Genomic DNA, 21,205 nt, shown 5'->3' on the forward strand with positions numbered 1-21,205 from the left:
AAAACTGCCTCTTACCTTTTCCAGTTTTTCAGCCATCTTTTCTTCATAATGTTGGAAAGCTTTACTTAGCTCTTCAGCATTATATAGTGCTTCATTCCTTTGTTGTTCAGCTCTAGAATTTAACGACATAATTAATAAAAGAATGCTCTGTACTTGTGTATGTAAGTTCCAAAATAACCTATATTTAATTATAAGGAATAACTAGAGAGAAGCAGATTTTTCGGTGTTAAAAAAGAGTATAAGCCTTAAAATGGCAAAATGAAAAATGAAGACTAGACTACAATAATTTCCTATGATATCTATATGAAAAATAATATAGAACATAAAATACTTATAAACTTTGAAACATACAGACATTCTTATGTGTTGGCAATTTTTTCTCTGTCTGGAAAAGACAGATTAGGGAAGTTGCCTGAGGCTATATGATAAATTTTCAAAGATCAGGTATTACAGAATCAATCCACTGTCTAGTATACTAAAAATACTCAGTAGGGCTTCCCTGGTGGCGCAGTGGTTGAGAGTCTGCCTGCCGATGCAGGGGACACGGGTTCGTGCCCCGGTCCGGAAAGATCCCACATGCCGCGGAGTGGCTGGGCCCGTGAGCCATGGCTGCTGAGCCTGTGCGTCCGGAGCCTGCTCCGCAATGGGAGAGGCCACAACATTGAGAGGCCCACATACTGCAAATTAAAAAAAAAAAAAAAAAGTACTCAGTAGATCCTGTGATCTTTGAAAAGGCCAAGTAAATTTTCAAAAAAGATATAAAATCTGAACAACAAAATCCAACCACTACCAAGCAAGCCCAACCATTCTGTCTCACCTCTTAGTTCATCCTGACCTTTCTTCATACCTCTCACAGTGAATTGAGACTACTAGGCTGGAACTTGGTCAATTTCATATCCACATCTAAAAATTTTTCTATATTTAAACTTATTTTCATCACATTATTTTGAAGTTAGTGACTCTTCTCTTATCCAAGGTGAATTCCTTTATCTATACTCTGGATCTTAGTTCTTCCCTTTCAGGACTCTTCTGTATTTTCAGTCTCTTCTCTATTGGCTTACAAATTCAAGTGAAAGTATCTCTTATTTCCTGAATATATGGGGTTCTTAAATTTGGACAGCAACTGTGGATATCAGAGATGTTTGTCTGGTTCCAAGTTTCAAATAAAAAAGAGTTTAAACAATAAGGGATTTATTTGAAAATCTACGAGAATATATTCCATTCCTTAGTTGGCATAGCTGGAATTCAGAGAGCAAAGGATACCTGTTCTTTTCACTTTTTATTTTTTAAATGGTCCATACTTTTGACCAGATTTAATAGCTTTATTTATTTATTTTTATTTTTTGGCTGTGTTGGGTCTTTGTTGCTGTGTGCAGGCTTTCTCTAGATGCAGCAAGCGGGGGTTATTCCTCGTTGCAGTGCGCGGGCTTCTCATTGCGGTGGCTTCTCTTGTTGCGGAGCATGGGCTCTAGGTGCACAGTAGTTGTGGCACGTGGGCTCAGTAGTTGTGGCTTGCAGGCTCTAGAGTGCAGGCTCAGTAGTTGTGGCTTGCAGGCTCTAGAGTGCAGGCTCAGTAGTTGTGGCTCATGGGCTTAGTTGCTCCACAGCATGTGGGATCTTCCCAGACCAGGGCTCAAACCCGTGTCCCCTGCATTGGCAGGCGGATCCTTAACCACTGTGCCACCAGGGAAGTCCTACCACCAATATTTATAAAAAGGTCATAATATTTTCAGCCACACAGAAAAGAATGGATAAATATATACATGTACTCCCAACCCAACTTTTGTGAATCTTAACTCTTTGCTATTTTTGTTTCATGTAGCCTTTTTATTTTAAGCAAACAAAACATTATAGACATTACAGAGTTGAGGTCCCTGTTCACCTCCAAATCCTATTCCCCTGACTTCTTCCACAGAGGTAACCCTAGTGTGACTTTGTTTTATTATCATCATACATTTTGTACATTCACATGTTGACCAAAATATCCACAAACAATACATCATAGTTCATCCACTGTAAGAGGCACATTGTTTTCACATTTTTAACATCTCTAAAATTATCATGTATTTTACGATTGATGGTATACCATAGTTTCATGATATTTTTTCTTAGTGATTACTAAAATAATGGTACACCTTAAAATCTGTGGAATCTTACATTCAATGAAATATCGTAATCTTCTGTCACGGTATTCAATTCATTGGGCCCTAGAGCCACAGTGTTTGGGTTCAAATTCTACCTCTACCACTTTCTAAATGGGTGACCTTAACTTCTCTCTAATTCAGTTTCTTCATCTATAAAATGAGGATATTATCAAACTCTTATGATTGTGTGAGGAATAAATAAGTTATATACCTAAAGCACTTAGAAAAGTGTTTACACATAATAAATGCTCAGTGAGTTACTACAATACCATCAAATTTAAAACTTTTGCCAATCTAATAGTATGACATGTTTGTAGCTTTACAACCTCACTGTAGTTTTAATTTACATTTTTTTTTTTTTTTTTTTTTTGTGCTGTACGCGGGCCTCTCACTGTTGTGGCCTCTCCCATTGCGGAGCACAGGCTCCGGACGCGCAGGCTCAGCGGCCATGGCTCACGGGCCCAGCCGCTCCGCAGCATGTGGGATCTTCCCGGACCGGGGCACAAACCTGTGTCCCCTGCATCGGCAGGCGGACTTCCAACCACTGCACCACCAGGGAAGCCCTAATTTACATTTTTGATGACAGTGAGGTTAAGCAATTTTCATGTTTCATTGGATATTTGAGTTTCCTGTCCTTTACCTCTACAGATTCTTTGTCTTTTATTATTGGATATCTCCCCCCAACCCTGCCTTTTCTTATTGATTTGTGAGAGTTCTTTACAAATTCCGGATATTAATCTTTGTGAATTATATTACTTGCAAATATGTCCCCAACATTAGTCTTGTCTTTTTCACTTTTTATTTGATGAGTTTTATAAACAAAAGGGTTTTTATTTTAATGGACTTAAAATTTAGCAATCTTTTCCTGTAATATTCATGCTTTTTTGCTCTCATTTTAAAGCATTCTTCCCTACCATGAGACAACACATAAACTATTCTCATATAAAACATTCTTCCCGGGGCTTCCCTGGTGGCGCAGTGGTTGAGAGTCCGCCTGCCGATGCAGGGGACGCGGGTTCGTGCCCCTGTCCGGGAGGATCCCACATGCCGCGGAGCGGCTGGGCCCGTGAGCCATGGCCGCTGAGCCTGCGCAGCCGGAGCCTGTGCTCCGCAACGGGAGAGACCACAACAGTGAGAGGCCCGCATACCGCAAAAAACAAAAAACAAAAAACAAAAAACATTCTTCCCTACCATGAGACAACACAGAAACTATTCTCATGTATTTTCTCTAAAAGTTTTACTTTTCACAATTGGGCCTTTAATCCATCTAGAATTTTTTTTTTAATGCAGGTATAGTATGAGGCAGGAATCTAATTTAATTTTTTAATCAATAATTAATTCTCCCAGAATTATTTTTTGAAGTTTTTTAAAAAATATTTATTTATTTATTTAGGCTGCACCGGGTCTTAGTTGCAGCATGTGGGATCTTCGGAGCTGCATGTGGGATCTTTCAGTTGCAGCATGCAGACTTCTTAGTTGCAGCATGCACTCTTAGTTGTGGCATGGAAACTCCTTAGTTGTAGCATGCATGCAGGATCTAGTTCCCCGACCAGGGATCGAACCTGGGTCCCCTGCATTGGGAGAGCAGAGTCTTACTCACTGGAACCCCAGGGAAGTCCTCCTGAAGTATTTGTTTTTAAAATTAAGTCAGTAAACCCTTAATGTGGATTCACTACTTTTTGATATTTTGCCACCATTGCTTTATGTCTCTCACTTGAGAGATTTTTTTGCACTGAACTATATATCCTAGAGTAACTAGTAATATAACCACAAGTTAGTAATATAACCACAAGTAACTATCAAATTTAAGAAATCTAAAATTGATACAATATTACTAATACACAATTCATATATAAATTTTATTAATTATTCCAATAATTTCTTTATGGAATTTTCCTTCTTCTGATCCAGGGTCACTTACTGCTTTTAGTTATCATGTCTCTTTAGTCTCCTTAATCTGGAACATCTTCTCAGCTTTTCTCAGTCTTTCATAACAGTGACATTTTTGAAGAATAAACAGTTGTTTTACAGAAGACCAACCTGAGCTTGTCTGATGTTTCCTCATGATTAGTTTCAGGCTATTCATTCTCAAGAGGCATACCACATAAATGGTGTTGTACCCTTCTCACTATATCACATATGAAACACATGATGTCAGTTTGTCCAGCACCTTAATTATTGATTCTTCCATCCTTTGCCCTGATTTGTAATGCCACCTGTTACATTATGAAGATTCCACTGTATGCATGTTTGCTTAAGAGTCTCTGTTCTGTACCACTGATTTTTTTGTTTATTCCTATACCAATATCACATTGACTTAATTAGTATAACTTTAGAAGTCTTGTTATCTATAGACATGTTCTCTACCTTGGTCTACAGCTTCAAAAGTGCCTTGTTTGTTCTTGGACATTGGTTCTTCCACATGATTTTTAGGGTCAGTTCATTAAGTTCTACCAAAAATTTTGTTGGGATATCGATTGGAATTGTACTGAATGCATAAACTATTTTGGGAAAAACTGACACCTTTACATTAGGTTCCCTTCCAGAAAAATGGTATACATCTCATTAGTTACATCTTCTCTTAAGGCTTTCAAAGAAGCTTTATTATTTTCTCCATTGTATTAAGTATGTCTTTTTAGTCTGATATTTTGACATCTGGGGCATTACTGACCCTAGGAAGACTGGCCCTTCCAGGGCTAGCCAATTCTCAGAGATTAATAAACTTTGCACATGGGAGTGTACCTTTCATACACAAACTAAGCAATCCAGAGCCCACTCTCCATTCCTCTATCTGGCTCTTACACACCGGGCTAATATTCTCCTGTCCTAATCACCCCAGGACCAGGTACTAGACCACTCAGGACAGTCTTACACTTCTGCCCATTGAGATTATTCATACTAGCCAATCCGAAGGCTGAACACCCTACCTCAACCATTTCTTCCCACAGAAACCACAGTAAAACCTCCTGTTCATATTTTCTTCCCAACTCCCTCTGCCTTCTGAACAACCCTGATACTTCCCTGTGTGGTCCCTCTACATGACATGTCATGTCTCCTATTTCTAGTAATCTGTGAGTATAAAAACTTCTTCATTTATGACATCCATTTCCATGCCTATCTTGCCATACCTGATTAAAACAAATCCTGAGTACATTTTTAAACCTCCATTAAGATTGTACCTATCTTCTGTAGATTTTTTCAGATTTAACTTATAGTTATTTTATTTTAATTTTTTATTGAGTGAAGTGCTCACATCTTAAGTGAATGAATTTGTACATATGTATGTACCCACATAACTACTATCCAGATCAAATATAGAACATTTCCAGCACTCAAAAGGCTCCCTTGTGCACCCTCCCAGTCAATACTCTTCACCTAAAAAGGTAAACACTATTTGGACTTTTAACACCATATATTAATTTTGCTTATTCTTGATTTCTTAAGGAAATACACAGTATTCTTTTGCATCTGGCTTCCTTTGCTTAACATCTGTAGTATCTGTCCCTGTTGTTAAAGAACTATAGTTGCTTTTTCACTGATGCATACATTTCAGAATATGAATGAATATATTTATTAATTCTGTTGTTGATGAACACTTAGCAATTATTAATAAAGCTACTTTGAGCATCCTTGTACATGTCTTTTGATAGATACAGGTCTTCATTTCTGTTGGAGTAGATGCTGGATCATAGGGTGACTTACATTTAGGTTTAGTAGATACTGACAAATGGTTTTCCAAAGTGGTTCTACCAATTTATACTCCTACTATAAATATATTTGAATTCCAGTTGCTCTACAAATTCAAAACTTGATATTGTGAGTCTTTTTCATTTTAGCCACCATGTGCCATAGTGGGACTGTTCCTTTCGTCATCATCATTTTGATTATTTTATTTTTTTGTGGGGAAATTTCTAATGATTGATTCAATACCTTTAATGGCTAAACAACTATTAAGGTTTTCAATTTACTTAAAACATTCATTTATTTACTTGTTTATTTGGCTGCACCGGGTCTTAGTTGTGGCACACGGGATCTTTGTTGTCACATGTGGAATCTTTACTTGCAGCATGTGGGGGTCTTTAGTTGTGTCATGTGGGATCTTTAGTTGGGGCATGCAAACTCTTAGTTGCGGCATGTGGTATCTAGTTCCCTGACCAGGGATCAAACCGGATCCCCTGCATTGGGAGCACAGAGTCTTAGCCACTGGACCACCAGGGAAATCCCCAAGGTTTTCAATTTATGCTTAAGTTAGTTTTGTTAAACTTAACTTTGTTGGGAAATCATTTATTTAGTCTAAGTTTTCAAATGTATTATCTTAAAACGGTTCATAGTACTTAGTCTTATTTCTTAAATCATAGCTAAATCTGTAACTTAGGAGTTCCTTTTCAATTCCAATATTGGTTTTTATGCCTTTTCTCTTAGATTAATCTTGTCTGATGCCCATTACCTTGGTCACTGTGAAAAGAACCAGATTTAGGTTTGGGGGATTCTCTATTGCTTCTTTGTTTTCTATTTCACCCTTATCTTTATTATTTAATCACTTCTATATTTCTTTTGGCCCTCTCACTGTTGTGGCCTCTCCCGTTGCGGAGCACAGGCTCCAGACGCGCAGGCTCAGAGGCCATGGATCACGGGCCTAGCCACACCGTGGCATGGGGGATCTTCCCAGACTGGGGCACAAACCCGCATCCCCTGCATTGGCAGGCGGACTCTCAACCACTGCGCCACCAGGGAAGCCCCTATTTTTCTTTTGATCAAGCTCTTTATGTCCTTTTCCTGACTACATAAATTGAATGTTTTAGCTCATTCACATACTAATTTAATTATTTTTTAAAATAAATTTATTTATTTTTATTTATTTATCTTTGGCTGTGTTGGGTCTCTGTCGCTGTGTGCAGGTTTTCTCTAGTTGCGGCGAGTGGGCTTCTCATTGTGGTGGCTTCTCTTGCTGCAGAGCACAGGCTCTAGGTGTGCGAGCTTCAGTAGTTGTGGCACGTGGGCTCGGTAGTTGTGGCTTGCGGGCTCTAGAGTGCAGGCTCAGTAGTTGTGGCACACAGGCTTAGCTGCTCTGTGGTATGTGGGATCTTCCCGGACCAGGGCTTGAACCCAGGTCCCCTGCATTGGCAGGCGGATTCTTAACCACTGTGTCACCAGGGAAGTCCCTTACATACTAATTTTAATACACGCACAGGAGACTAAAAATTTTCTTCTGAGAATATCTTTGGCTGCAGCACACAAGCTGCAATATTTTTTATATCACTCAGTTCTAAGTCTTCTAATTTTCATAATTTCTTCAACGGTCCATGAATAGCAAGAAGGTTGATTTTAAATTTTCAAACATACATGATTTGGGGGTGGGGGGGCGGGGTTGTTATATATAATTTAATTATACTGTGGTCTGAGAAGGTGATATGTATGACACAAATATTTTTATCTTTGTTAAAATTCATGCTTTCTGGCAGAGTGAGGTAACAAATTATAAATGTTCTACGAGTGCCTGAAAGAATGTGAATTCTCAAATTGTTGGCTACAGGCTTCCATACATACATCCATTAGATCAAGATTATTAATCACTCAACTCTTCAGCTTCTTACTTTTTTGTTGCTTAATCTCACAATTCTAGTAAATGTGTAAAAGTGTTCCCTGTATGGTTACAGATTTGTTCATTGAAATTTTGTTTTCTTTAAGTATTTTGGGACTAAATTATTAAATAGAAGTTTAGAATCTTTATAGCTTCCTGCTTAAGTGTTACCTAAACATTATATATATGAGTTCTTTTTAACTCTAGTAATGCTTGTTGCACTTAGAACTATTCTGTGTGATATTAATATAGCTATACCTACTTTGTTTTGGTGACTATTTGCCTGAAACATTTCTTTTCATCCCTTTGAGTTCATCTTTTCTGTATCCTTATGTGGTTCTTTTTTTCTTTTTTTTTTTTTTACAACATTGTGTTTAATTTCTGCTGTACAGCAAAGTGACTCAGTTATTCATATATATTTTTCATATTCTTTATCATTATGGTTTATTACAGAATATTGAATATAGTTCCCTGTCCTATAGGTAGGACTGTGTTGTTTATCCTGTGTCCTTATGTTTTAAGTATGTCTCTTATAAACAGCATAAAGCTCAACAACCTCCGCCTTTATACTGGCTTAATCCATTATGATTAATCATCACCCAAAGAAAAGTCTTTGCAAAGGTTTTGATCTTTCATTTTCAGAATGCCTATCTTCATTCTAGTTCCTCAAAAAGCTCCAAGAGTCTTCATGTCACATCTTTACCTAAAAATCTCAATTGCCTATTTATCCTCTCCAGGTTAAAACACAAATCTTTTGGCATAAAACACAAAGCCATTTAGTCTGGACTAAGCCTGTCTTTTTCCTCAAATCCTACTACACCTGTCCATTTATAAGTACACAAAACTCCTAGTGTTCTTCAGAAATGATGTTCTTTTTTTTTGTTTGTTTTGTTTTTTTTTGTTTTGCGGTACGCGGGCCTCTCACTGTTGTGGCCTCTCCCGTTGCGGAGCACAGGCTCCAGACGCACAGGCTCAGCGGCCATGGCTCACGGGCCCATCCACTCCGCGGCATGTGGGATCTTTCCGGACCAGGGCACGAACCCGTGTCCCCTGCAGTGGCAGGCGGACTCCCAACCACTGTGCCACCAGGGAAGCCCAGAAATGATGTTCTTTTATACTTCTATGACTTTGCACACGCTGTCCAGAACGTGTCCATCCCTACTTATTCACCTTATGACAGCGTAGTCAATACCCTACCCTAAAAATCCTCTCTTGTATAAGTTCTACAGAGAGAACTAGTCACTCTTTCTCTGTACGTTTTTTTAGCTACATTGTAAGGCTTGTCTTCATGTATTATTATCTTATTATTTTAAATTATCATGTATAAAAAGCTCACCTGAGTAAGTAAAGCCTGAATTTCAGAATATTTAATCACACAGTTTACATTTACAATAGCTACATTTGTTAGTGTTTATTATTTACAAAGCACCTTACATTTCTTTTTTCATTTATTCCTCACATCAAGACAATATCATCTTGACTTAATAGATGAACAAACTGAGGTTCAAGAAGGTTAAATAGTTTCCCCAAGGTAACGAAGTCACTTAGAGGTAAAAACTGGCTGTTTGACTCCAAAACCTAAACATTTCCACTAAGTAATATTGCCTACCAAATATATATTGTAAGCTGAACTATACTCACCAAATACTGCTGAGAAAATGTTTTTCCAAACTCATTTTAATGAAAAAATGACATAGATGGGTTTTGAGCAGTTTTTAGAAGTTTAAATGCACACACAAATATTTATCTATGTATGACAACTTTTCAAAAAACACTTTCTTCATAACATTTATATAATAGAAGAAATTTTTAAAACATATTTTTGTTGCCAGAGAAGATAAAAATGCAAATTATAATTTTACCCTGTGTAAAAGCTGCTATAATTACATTATTATACTGTAAAATCTCCTTAAACTAAAAAATTTTTCATCTTTATTAGTTTAAAAGTTAACATTCAAAGTTAATGGCGATATGGTCAAAGCTAACTAGAAAACTTTATCTTAAGATATGGTTTATACAAAATAGATATTTTTGCATTACTTATGTATTCCTAAAGGAAGAATAACCACACTTTCTCATGAATTTAATTTCAGAAATAAGTAAGTATCATTTCATTGATAATCATTATCGGGCTTTAAGGAATTAATCCCAATTCAAAATGCCAATACCATAAAGTCCACATGTGAAATTTTTAATCAAAAATTTTAAAAAGTTAACGGACAAAAAAGAACATTAAATTTTCTACTGCCAAATTTCTGAAATTTTTTCACTTCAAAAACTAAGTAGAATTTTAAACAGGTACTATATTCTTTGTTTCTCCCCTACAAAAACAATTATTTGCTTTAAAAACACATACCTCTTTCCTTGTTTACTTTGTTCAAATAAGTCTACCTTCAGCTTTATACATTCCTCTTGGGACTTCTGCAAACTCTGTTCCTTTTCAGTCACCATTTTCTGACTCTGCTGTAATTTATCTTCTGCCTCTCTATAAAATAAAGATACTTTTAAAGGCTGTTGAAGAGATTGTTTCAGGTAAGCAAGAAATAGTTCAACATCAGGAATTCTATTAGTTTAAATCACTGAGTTAAGAGAAACAAATATTTAACAAGAGAAAGACAAAAGGCATATTCATCACTTGTGAACTATTAGTTTTCATAAGGAATAAAAGGATACTTCTATCAGATGATAAATATATCTGAAATAAAAGATTATATCCTATTTAATGATCAGATACTAGAAGTATTAGATATATTTCAGAAACTAGATAAGTATGACTGTTATCACCACTATATCCAGTGATTTTTCTGACAGTTGCAAAAAGCTAAAATGAAAATGTAGTAAGTATAAATTTTGGAAAAGAAAGACAAAATTCTTTTTTTTGCTGATAATATCATTAGCTACCTGGAAAACCCCAGGAGAATCAAAGCAAAAATTAGAATTAATTAAAGGTATGACAAATAGTCCAATTACAAAATAATTATAGTATTATACAAAAAGCAGTAGCCTTCCTATATACTATCAATGAACAGAACAAGAACAAATTCACAACAACCAAAAATATAAAATACCTAGGAATAAACTTAACATGTATTACAAAGAAAATTATGAAATTCTGATGATCATGAGAGATGACTTTAGTGTGCATCAGAATCATCTGCAGGACTTGTTAAAACACAGATTGCTGGGTCCCACCTCCCAGAGTTTGTGACTCCATAAGTCTGAGACAGGAACTGAGATCTGCATTTCTTACAAGTTCCCAGATGATGCTCATACTGCTGGTCCCAGAACTACTCTTTTGAGAATCACTAAAATGGAGCAATATGCTATTTAGTATGCATATATTTCTCATTTTATTCATAGCAGAAGAGGAAGATAAATTATAAAGTGCCTGATTCCTTGTATTTTATTTCTTGAACTCCCATCGAAGTACTGAGTACATATTACTATGTAGGGCAACAAGCAAACTAATTCATATTAATGAAAACACATAAATAAGCATCTCAGCTTAGATTTAGTCTTTTTTAGCCCCTATATACTGCATGTATCCTGCAGCCAAGAGGAGTTATGATGGACTGAAAACAGAATCAACAAGTTCTAACTAAGACAGTCTATACACCAATATGGATTTATTGGGGTGGGGGACAAATTTTAACAAGATACGTCAAAAAGTAAAAGTAGAAAATAAATATTTTAAAGCTGTAAGTTTTACCTCAAAACTTTATCTTGGGCTGAAACTTCTGCTTCCAAATTTATAATCTGTTCTTCTAAGATTGGTACAATGGCTGCCTGTTGTTGAGCAGATTCAAGCATAGAAACCTAAAACAAATAACTTTTAGAGCACTTTCTTCACAAAATAAATTAATCGACTTTGTCCTTAGTTTCTTTTACCATCTGACAGGGGTTCAGTAGAACTCCCCAGTCATTGTTCATTGTTTGTGAAGCTCATCTTATCTATCAATTTATATGGGCATGTCATCACCACAAGCCAGTCTCAGCATGTAAGCTCCTGCCATTACCCTCAACTTAACATCCCAAGATAACTGGTTAGTTATTTGGCGAAAAAAAGAGAACCTCTACAGACTAATTTAAAGATAAATTTATCTAAAAAGATAAATTCCACATACATTAGAAAATTAAATTTCAAAATCACATAAAAATACTTACTGAACCTTGTTGTTATTTAAAACCTAATTTTAGAATACATGCTTACTAGAGAAAACCTAGAAAATACAGAAAAGCATAGTAATCCTACAACTTGGAATATGAAGAGTGTAGGATGGTAGAAATCCACAACCTAAATGGTATCTGGAAAAGAATACCAGTAAGAGAACTAATTATCCCCCCGAAAAGGAAGCATGAGATAATAGTACAGGGCAGGGATGAGGTCCAGGATAGAAAACTTGGGATATAGTTCTAACTCTGTTGATGAGTCCCTCCTTTTCCTACTCTCAGAACACCAAGAGTCACATGATGGCCTACCAAGAAGAGATAGAAAGTTATTATTATTATCTGGAGAATTGAACAGGAAAGGTTTGAGACTCTTGAGACATTACATGGAATGATGAGCAGGGATGAGGAAGAGTTAAAAACAAAGAGATTAATAAGGAACAGTCAGCTTCTAGCTTCCTACCCCACCTCATTTGGGACTACCCCACAGGTAAGAAATCAAAGGATTCTTTGCTGGAGAAACTCAAGAGCTCCAAAGAAAAAGACCTCACATATGGATGTTGAATGGGGGAAGGGAGATATCTCTCTACAAAAGAGCCATCTTCTCAACCATCACCAACAAATGAAGCCCAATGGACAACAAACTTCACCTTTGCACAGAGAGCTTCCAAAGAGCATTTAAGTGCCTTCTCTTAAATACAAATAGCCAAAACACCAATATCTGAAAGCTTCTATCACAAAAGTCAGAGGTCAAAACAAAAGAAAAAAGCAACTGGCAGCAGCCAGGCAAACATATACACACACACAAACACACAGAATCATTAAATCTTCAGAGAGCTATGAGAAGATACTGCATCAGGATGTTATTAAATACAAAACAATCAGAGAAAATGAAAAAGCTCCAGAAAATGAAAAATTATGAAAGCCAAAAATAAAAGATTCAATAGGATGACAATGTTGAGGAAATCACAGAAAAAGTATCACAGGAAGACAAAGAGATGGAAAATACCAGGAAAAAACTTGAAAGATTTAGAGTACCAATCCAGGTTAGGAAAGATAGAAGAAAGAAAACAGAGTGAAGAAAATTATCAAAGATTACATAAGAAAAAATTCAGGGACCAAAGGACACAAGATTTCAGCCTAAAAGGGTCTTCATGTACCCAGCACAATAAATAACAGAGGTCTATTCCTAAAAACGTAAATGGAAAAACAAATGAAAAAATATATTACCCACTAGGAAAAGTAATTCACAATGGTATCAGATGCTTTAGAGACAAACTGGAGGATAGAAGACAAGAAAGCAATGTCCTAAACATTCTGAGGTAAAATAATTTTCAACCTATAATTCAATCAAGTGTGGGGGAGAACTTAAGAAATTTCAGACAGACAAGGAAGCTACCAGAAACATGCTCCAACTAAAGAAAGAGCAAACCAAGAAAAATGACATGGGATCAAGGAAACAATAGACCCAACCTAGAAAAACATCAGAGAAGTCCCAGGAGAGCAGCTGGGCAGCAGGTCTGAAGGGCAATAAGCTCAGAGAGAACAAGATGACAGTCTCCAGAAGTGTAACTACTGTACAGACACTGCTAAAAGGTAAATTATGAATATGTTGATCGGTACAATGGGGAATTTCAGCAAAAGGTTTCCAACAGTAGCACATATGCAAAATCAAAGCTAAGACCTGCCCTGGAAAAGGCAGCCTCCCTAAAAAATATTTCATCAGGCAATTTAGAAAAAGCTGAGATGGGAAGTAAAACACAAATATCTCTTACTGCCTAGAATAAACACTGGTGTATTTACATGCTCAAAGAAAGGAACAAAATGCTAATAGTTCAGTAATTATTAGCAAAACTCTTTTAATATCTCTTAGACTTTAAATAATTAAGCCTCTATGACTTTAAAAAGAATCTACAGTTGATTAAAAAATTAAAATACAATTAATAAACAGAAAAGGTAAACAGACACAACAAAAGAAATCTAAATGACACACTGAAAAGGTAAACTTCACAAGAAATCAAGAAAAACAAAATAATTTTCCCTCAAAGATATTTAATAATATAGATATGTTTAAAAAAATAATAATACGGAATGTAGACAGAGTGCAATAAATGCCTGAAAAAATTATTTCCCTGTGATTTGACCATTCTGGAAATCTAACCTAGAAATAATCCCAAACAACAAAAAAGTTTTATGTTCACTGAAGCATTTTTTCTCCTTAGGCTCAATAGTACTTTGTTTTGTTTGAAAAGTACAAAATAAAGACCTCCCATAACTCTACTACTTAAAACAATACATTGAAAAAGTAAATAGTGAAAGTTTCACTATGACCCTCCAACCGTTTCCAAAGTTATCAACAATATTGTGGAGCAGTCCTTCTGTCCTTATATCGATATATGTCATATGCATATCTATATACATACACACACATAGACACGTGCTCATTTTATAAAAAACAAAACCGATTATTGTGTGTGTGCATGTATGTGTATGTGTTTTGCTCTGTAATGTTTTTCTACCACTAAATATTTTAGGTAAGTTTTTGAGTGTTGACTGTGCAGACACCATTCTAAGTGCCTCTACATATATCATTTAAACCTTACAAACTTCTATAAAAGTCAAACAACTTTGCATTTACCTTAAAAAAAAAAGCTTAGTAGCAATCCATTATATGGATATATCATAATTTACTTTACCATGTCTCTGTTATTGGACATTTTGGTTTCTTCTAATTTTTTGTATACCAATCATATAGAAAAATATAGGAAACCACATAAACAGGGGAGCTATTAATTAAATTATGGTATACTCACATAAGGAAACATAATACTACCATAAAAAATGATTGTTGGGGACTTCCTTGGTGGTCTCGTGGTAAAGAATCCGCCTTCCAACACAGGGGACACAGGTTCGATCCCTGGTTGGGGAACTAAGATCCCACATGCCGCAGGGCAACTAAGCCCGTGCACCACAACTACTGAGCTTGTGCGCCTCAACAAGAGAGCCCGTATGCCACAAACTACAGAGCCCATGCACCCTGGAGCCCCACGTGCTATAACCAGAGAGAAGCCCAAGCACCACAACTAGACAGAAACCCAAGCAGACCATGTACCGTAACAAAAAGATCCCGCATGCCTCAACAAAGATCCCGTGTGCCACAAAGACCTGATGCAGCCAAAAAAAAATAAGGAAAATAAATAAATAAATAAAATAAATATTAAAAAAAAGAAGTCACATTAAAAGTGATTGTTGGAAAAGCTACGTAAATGCATCCAAAACTGCTTAGACTATGTAAGAAGTATAATACAATTCCAGGAAAAAAAAACTATTCAAACATGTAATATTTAACTATGTAATAAACCAATAAAAGCAGTTTCTAGATGGTGGAAACTGGGTTATCTTTCTCCCTTTTCTTTTCTCTATTTTTGAAGTTTTCAGCAATGAGAATGTATTATTTTAAGAAGAAAGATAAGTAAGCTATATATTTCCTTTGTACACAAAGTAAAACCACACAAATTGATAATCTTAAGATTTTAAGAAGTTCTGAATTATCTAAATGCATAGGCTATACAAGTTCCCCTAAATAATTTTCAGATATTAAATTCACATAAAATTGATTCTATAACATGTTGATACTATATCATAATAAAAATTATTATACATAACACATTAAGGCAATACAAGGAATATTTTCCAATTATAAATCTTAAGATGATTACAATTATTTTCTGTTGGCATAGTCACCACTTCAAGAAACATACTTTTGCTCTTGACTGTGTCAATTCAAAGTGGACAGACTCTATTTTAGTCATTAAAGAATGATTCTGTGAGACCAAACAAGCATTCTGTTGCCTAAGATTATTAAGTTTCTCTCGAAGACTTTTGATTTCCTGATCCACAGGGGTAGAAGATGAAAAAGACATCTGAAAAATGAAAAAGAACAATTTATTTTGAATTATTTCATTAAGCATTACATGTAATTAATGGAAATAATGAACAATTATCAATAAAATGACTAAGTAGCTCAGAAAAATGGGTTAAGATATTCAGTCAGTGTTGGTGAGGATATGAGACAATCAGCACTCTCTCCTCCACTGCTGGTGAACATGTACATAAATAAGTTCAGCCTGGAAAACAGTGGTATACTTTGGAAAAGTTCTTGGTATTATCCAGTAAAGCTGAACATGCTAAGACTCAACAATACTACTCCTGGGTATAAATCTGATAGAAACTTTTACACTTTTGCACCTGAAGATTAAAGACATAAAAATGATAAGAAATGAAATGCCTACAAACAACAAAATGGATAAATTATTATTTAACCGTTTGTATATTTCTATTATACTCTTTTGAATATATATTTTACAATAAATTATTTTAATTTTCATGGGAGTTGAGGTTTTCAAAACATTTAATTTTATTTTTTTGAATAATATATTTATGCAATTCAGAGTCAGAATTATATATTTTTAAAAAATACATACAGAAGTATCATTCCCATCTTTAGTAGATAGGTAACCATTTTTACAAGTTTCTTGTTTATAAATTTTTATATAACATCAATCAGCAAAAAATAGGAAACTCCTTATATAGGAGAGTCATTAATTAAGTTAGGATCTTAAACCTAGTCTTCTAGTGTTTCCATACGCATATACAAGCAATACAAATTACCCACCCCGCCCCCAATAGCTCCTAATACAAAACCAGAAGAGTATGTATGTTGTTCTGCACCTTGTATTTTTCACTTGAACAACATATCCTGGCAATCCCTCCACAATCAATTCACTGAGAAACTCCTATTCTTTTTTTTTTTTAACCCCCTTAGCTGCAGTTTCTATTGCATGCTTATTCAACCAACTAGACAAATGAGATACTTCTAGTCTTCTGTTATAACAAACAATGCCTTGTTTTGTACTTATACAGGTTCTTTTCCAGAAATGGGATTTCCAAGTTAAGGGTAAACGCATTTGTGGTTTTGGTAAATATTACCAAATGCCTCTCCACTGAGGTTGTATCACTTTGCATTTCTACCAGCAATGTATGAGAATGCCTATTTCCCCCTAATATCACCAACAAAATAGTGTCAAATATCTGGATGTTCAATAATCTGGTAGTGAATTTCTCTTATTGTGACTGAGATTGAACATCTTTTTATTTGTTTTAATTTCCTTTTCCATTCATGTCTTTTGCCCATATTTCCATTGGGTTGATGATTTTTCCTTATTTCTAGGAGCTTTTTACATATCAAAGAGATTAGCCCTTTATCTTTAATAAGCATTACCAATATTTTTCCCCCTCTGATTTGTCATGTAACCTGTGATTCTGCTTAGGGTAAAACACAATGATTTCAATGTTTTTATATATAATAAAAACAATCAGCAATTTGAATTAGGGTAGAGATCAAATTTCCCAAAATTACATAATCTTTGTAGACATGGAATTTGAATTCATTTTCTAAAATGTAGGCTCAGATAGCTTCATCAAGCAGCTTCCTTACAAAAAGAAAATCTCTCAACTGCTGGCTTTCTGAGGTGGGAAGAGGAAATTTTTATCAAGAAAGAGTACGATGTACATATGCAACCATATGTATATATGCATGCTGTCAATGGGGTAATAAAAAACAGGAGGAAGAGAGTGGAAAAAGAGATAAAAGGGTTGAGTAAGGAAGAGGAGTATACATAGGGAGATAGATAATATGGCCAAATAAAAAAGAGGGAGAGTGAGTTCAAGACCGGGAAAGATGTCTAAAATCATCCACAAAATTTAGAGATAATGAATGGAGCACCTGATCCAGGCTAAACAGTAAGTACACTTTAACCACTTAATAAGCCATGATTACCTATTACGTACATGGTACGGTACTAAAATCAAGGGGGTTACAATTTACTTGAGAAAACAAGATTAACTGCAAAAAGGTAATAAATATAGAAGTTTTAAAATAGAGTAATACACCAAAATAACTGCTCTCTTGTTAGGACAGAACAAGAACCATTATATTTAAATTCAAAGAGTCTGGAGTACTAAAAACTATGGAAAACATGAATAAGGTATTTGAAGAAAGAATTCAAAGAAAAAGCATTTTAAGTAGACAGGTCTAAAACTAAAACTACTTTTAAGTAGGCAGGTCTAAAACCAATAACCTTATCTCTTGGCTTTTTTTGAAAATCAGTACCACTATTGGGCATTTTACAAACTTTTTTATAAGGTGAGTAATTCAAAAGTCCAAGCTGGCTAGGCTGAGAAAGATCTTCCAGAACGAGCCTTTCAGACCTTGAGAGATTAGAGGCATAACCAGAATTTTCACGTGGGCTAACACTAGAAAAAAAAGAAAAAATACATTTTAGTTCTTAGGTACTTTAAGTATTCACTCTAAATTTCTATACATTAAATAAGAAAACAGAAAGAAAAGCACCTGAAATGTTGCTGAAAATCAGATTCCAGAAATGAACTTAAGGCATTTCAACTAAATTTTTAAATAAACCATAATTAGTTTTAAACTAGCAATCTATGTTTCTGGAGCCTCTATGCTAGGATTACTTAAGATTCAAAAAACAGCCATAATAATAAAAGATTAATTAAGCCTACACATATATTTTATACTCTGAGTCCTAATATATTCTTTAAATTTTATTTATTTATTTTTATTTTTGGCTGCGCTGGGTCTTCGTTGCTGCGCACGTGCTTTCTCTAGTTGTGGTGAGCGGGGGCTACTCTTCGTTGCGGTGCACGGGCTTCTCATTGTGGTGGCTTCTCTTGTTGCGGAGCACAGGCTCTAGGCGTGCAGGCTTCAGTAGTTGTGGCACGCAGGCTCAGTAGTTGTGGCTCGTTGGCTCTAGAGCACAGGCTCAAAGTTTGTGGTGCATGGGCTTAGTTACTCCACGGCATGTGGGATCTTCCCGGACCAGGGCCTGAACCCGTGTCTCCTGCATTGGCAGGCGAAGTCTTAACCACTGTGCCACCAGGGACTGAGTCCTAATATATTAAAGGTCTTAATATGTAAATGCTTCTCTAATAGTTCTTTTTCCTAAACTGAAAGTTATACTCAAATTATTTTTTTTTAATTATAGAACATTATTCTCTACTCTGGACACATCAGAAACACATCATACAATAATGATATTCACACATTTTACATTCATAAATTAAAGTCCTACTCAGAATTGTACATGTAATTTTACTCACTCACCTAGATAACTCTTCCCCTAAACTCCGCAAACTCCATTCTGTTATCTTCAGTTCACGTCTTAAGGAAGCAACATTTGCCAGCAAACTTTCTTCTTCATTGTCTTTATTATAGTAGTCTGAGGAACTAGACTCCATTTCCTAAAAAAAAGAAATGAATTTCTTATACCTTGCCTGAAAGAATCTGTGGTGTCAGTCAAAATACTCTCACACTAAGTAAATTTTAACTCATTATTTTTCTATTTCAAATGTTGTGAAATCTTTCATGGTTAATTTAAAACAAAGCAAAATGAAACAAAACACCCAGCAACAATGAATTTCTCAGCATGTTAAGCTATAATGTAAAGTTCAACAGAATTTCAGTGAATCAATATTTCATTATAGCCAGGGACTAGTTATTAAAGTTCCCCTTTTCTAAGCATCTTTAATCTTCTAACAATTGTGTAGACTAAGTGTTTTTATTCCATGTTAAAGATGAAGAAACTAAGAATGAGACAAATAACTTGCTCAAGGTCACACAAACTGTAAATGGTGGAACCAATATTTGAACCTAGGTCATCAGGATCCAAAGATCTTTCAATTATGTCTCACTGTAGTTTTCTTATTTATTATAGATTTTCAATATGAAGTGTTCAAACTTACATAATCATGTTACAGCTGTGAACATCTGACAAAACTGGTATCATTACAGTCATTCATATTTTCTTTTTTTTTCTATTTTTTTTTTTTTTGGCTGCGTTGGGTCTTTGTTGCTGCATGGGCTTTCTCTAGTTGCAAGCGGGGGCTACCCTTCATTGCGGTGCACAGGCTTCTCACTGCAGTGGCTTCTCTTGTTGCAGAGCATGGGCTCTAGGCGCACGGGCTTTAGTAGTTGTGGCACATGGGCTCAGTAGTTGTGGCTCACGGGCTCAGTAGTTGTGGCACACAGGCTCAGTAGCTGTGGCACACGGGCTTAGCTGCTCCGTGGCATGTGGGATCTTCCCGGACCAGGGCCTGAACCCGTGTCCCCTACATTGGCAGGCGGATTCTTAACCACTGCGCCACCAGGGAAGGCCTCATATTTTCTTAAAGGTAATTTATTATCACAGAAAGCTTATCCCCATCTCCCATTCGCCATGGTTAGAAAATTTAAAACCACACACTCACATTCACATCACAACCACAGAGATCAAAATGACATTTAGCAGGTTAACTCACAGAAATATATGAAGAAAAGCTTTTGTTTCTTCAACTGATCGGTATCTCAAGGGTTGTGAAATTCTCTACTAAGTAGCTTTGCACATAAAAAATCATGATAAAGTACCGCCTTTTACTGTTAATTAATATACATAATTATCATGAATTAATAATACAATTAAGATGAAGGCTTTATAATCTCTACTACTCCTATACATCTTCTTGCATAATCTTAAAATTACATTCCTCTTTCAGATACTATTTACCTTTGTCATTGTAGCATCTCTTTCATCACCCTTCTAGAATTCTGACCACATCTCAAGCTCCAAAAGGTTAGGAGTCCTGTGTATTATATTCAGGACTATAAGGCACTTAGTGAAACTCAACATTTTCAATGAATAAATGATTACTAAACTGCCCTTCCTTCCCCTCACCTAGCTAAAATAATATGACAAATTCATTCCACACTCAAAATTTCTCAGATGTAGGGAGGAAGATTAAAAAGAAAACTCTCACCTTATTGGAAGAAACTGGCAGGAAATTAAATGAGACGCTATGGAATCTTAGTAGAGAAAATGTTTCTATCCTCTTTCCTCTTTTGTTTCCACAAATTTGCTTCTGCTTAAATAAGAAGACTCTCCCAAACACAAGTCAATGGTTAAGGTCCCCATTCTGCTTTCTTTGCAACATCTCTAGTTCCCTACAGGATGGTGAAAGAAAAAAGGGTTACGAACATTCAGGCAAATTCTAAAATGCCATTCGACATTGTTTCGACTAAATCAGGTTTATGTCCAACATCTTCTGTATATTTTCATGTAAGAATTCTCTAACCCTTCTGAAGTATCAATGAAAACGTTTGCTATGCAAACATATTTTCATTTTCCTAGTAGGCCATTTATTATCTTTAAAAAAAGATTCCTGGGACTTCCCCGGCAGTCCAGTGATTAAGACTCTG

At 35.6% G+C, this 21,205-nt stretch overlaps 1 protein-coding gene across 1 annotated transcript in view; it reads right to left on the bottom strand.

Annotated features, from left to right (window-relative positions):
* Window positions 1-21,205, bottom strand: part of CCDC18 (coiled-coil domain containing 18) — a 140,912-nt gene that overhangs the window by 118,277 nt on the left and 1,430 nt on the right. The window contains exons 2-8 of the mRNA XM_060139563.1: window positions 20,767-20,950; window positions 19,079-19,215; window positions 18,033-18,207; window positions 15,654-15,815; window positions 11,435-11,541; window positions 10,082-10,210; window positions 16-112 (exon numbers count right to left, since the gene is read on the bottom strand). Coding sequence (XP_059995546.1) covers window positions 16-112; window positions 10,082-10,210; window positions 11,435-11,541; window positions 15,654-15,815; window positions 18,033-18,207; window positions 19,079-19,212 — 804 coding nt within the window. The 5' untranslated portion in view covers window positions 19,213-19,215; window positions 20,767-20,950. The remainder of the gene's footprint in view (window positions 1-15; window positions 113-10,081; window positions 10,211-11,434; window positions 11,542-15,653; window positions 15,816-18,032; window positions 18,208-19,078; window positions 19,216-20,766; window positions 20,951-21,205) is intronic.

This window comes from Lagenorhynchus albirostris, chromosome 2 (genome assembly GCF_949774975.1).
Source record: "Lagenorhynchus albirostris chromosome 2, mLagAlb1.1, whole genome shotgun sequence".
Lineage (NCBI taxonomy): Eukaryota > Metazoa > Chordata > Mammalia > Artiodactyla > Delphinidae > Lagenorhynchus > Lagenorhynchus albirostris.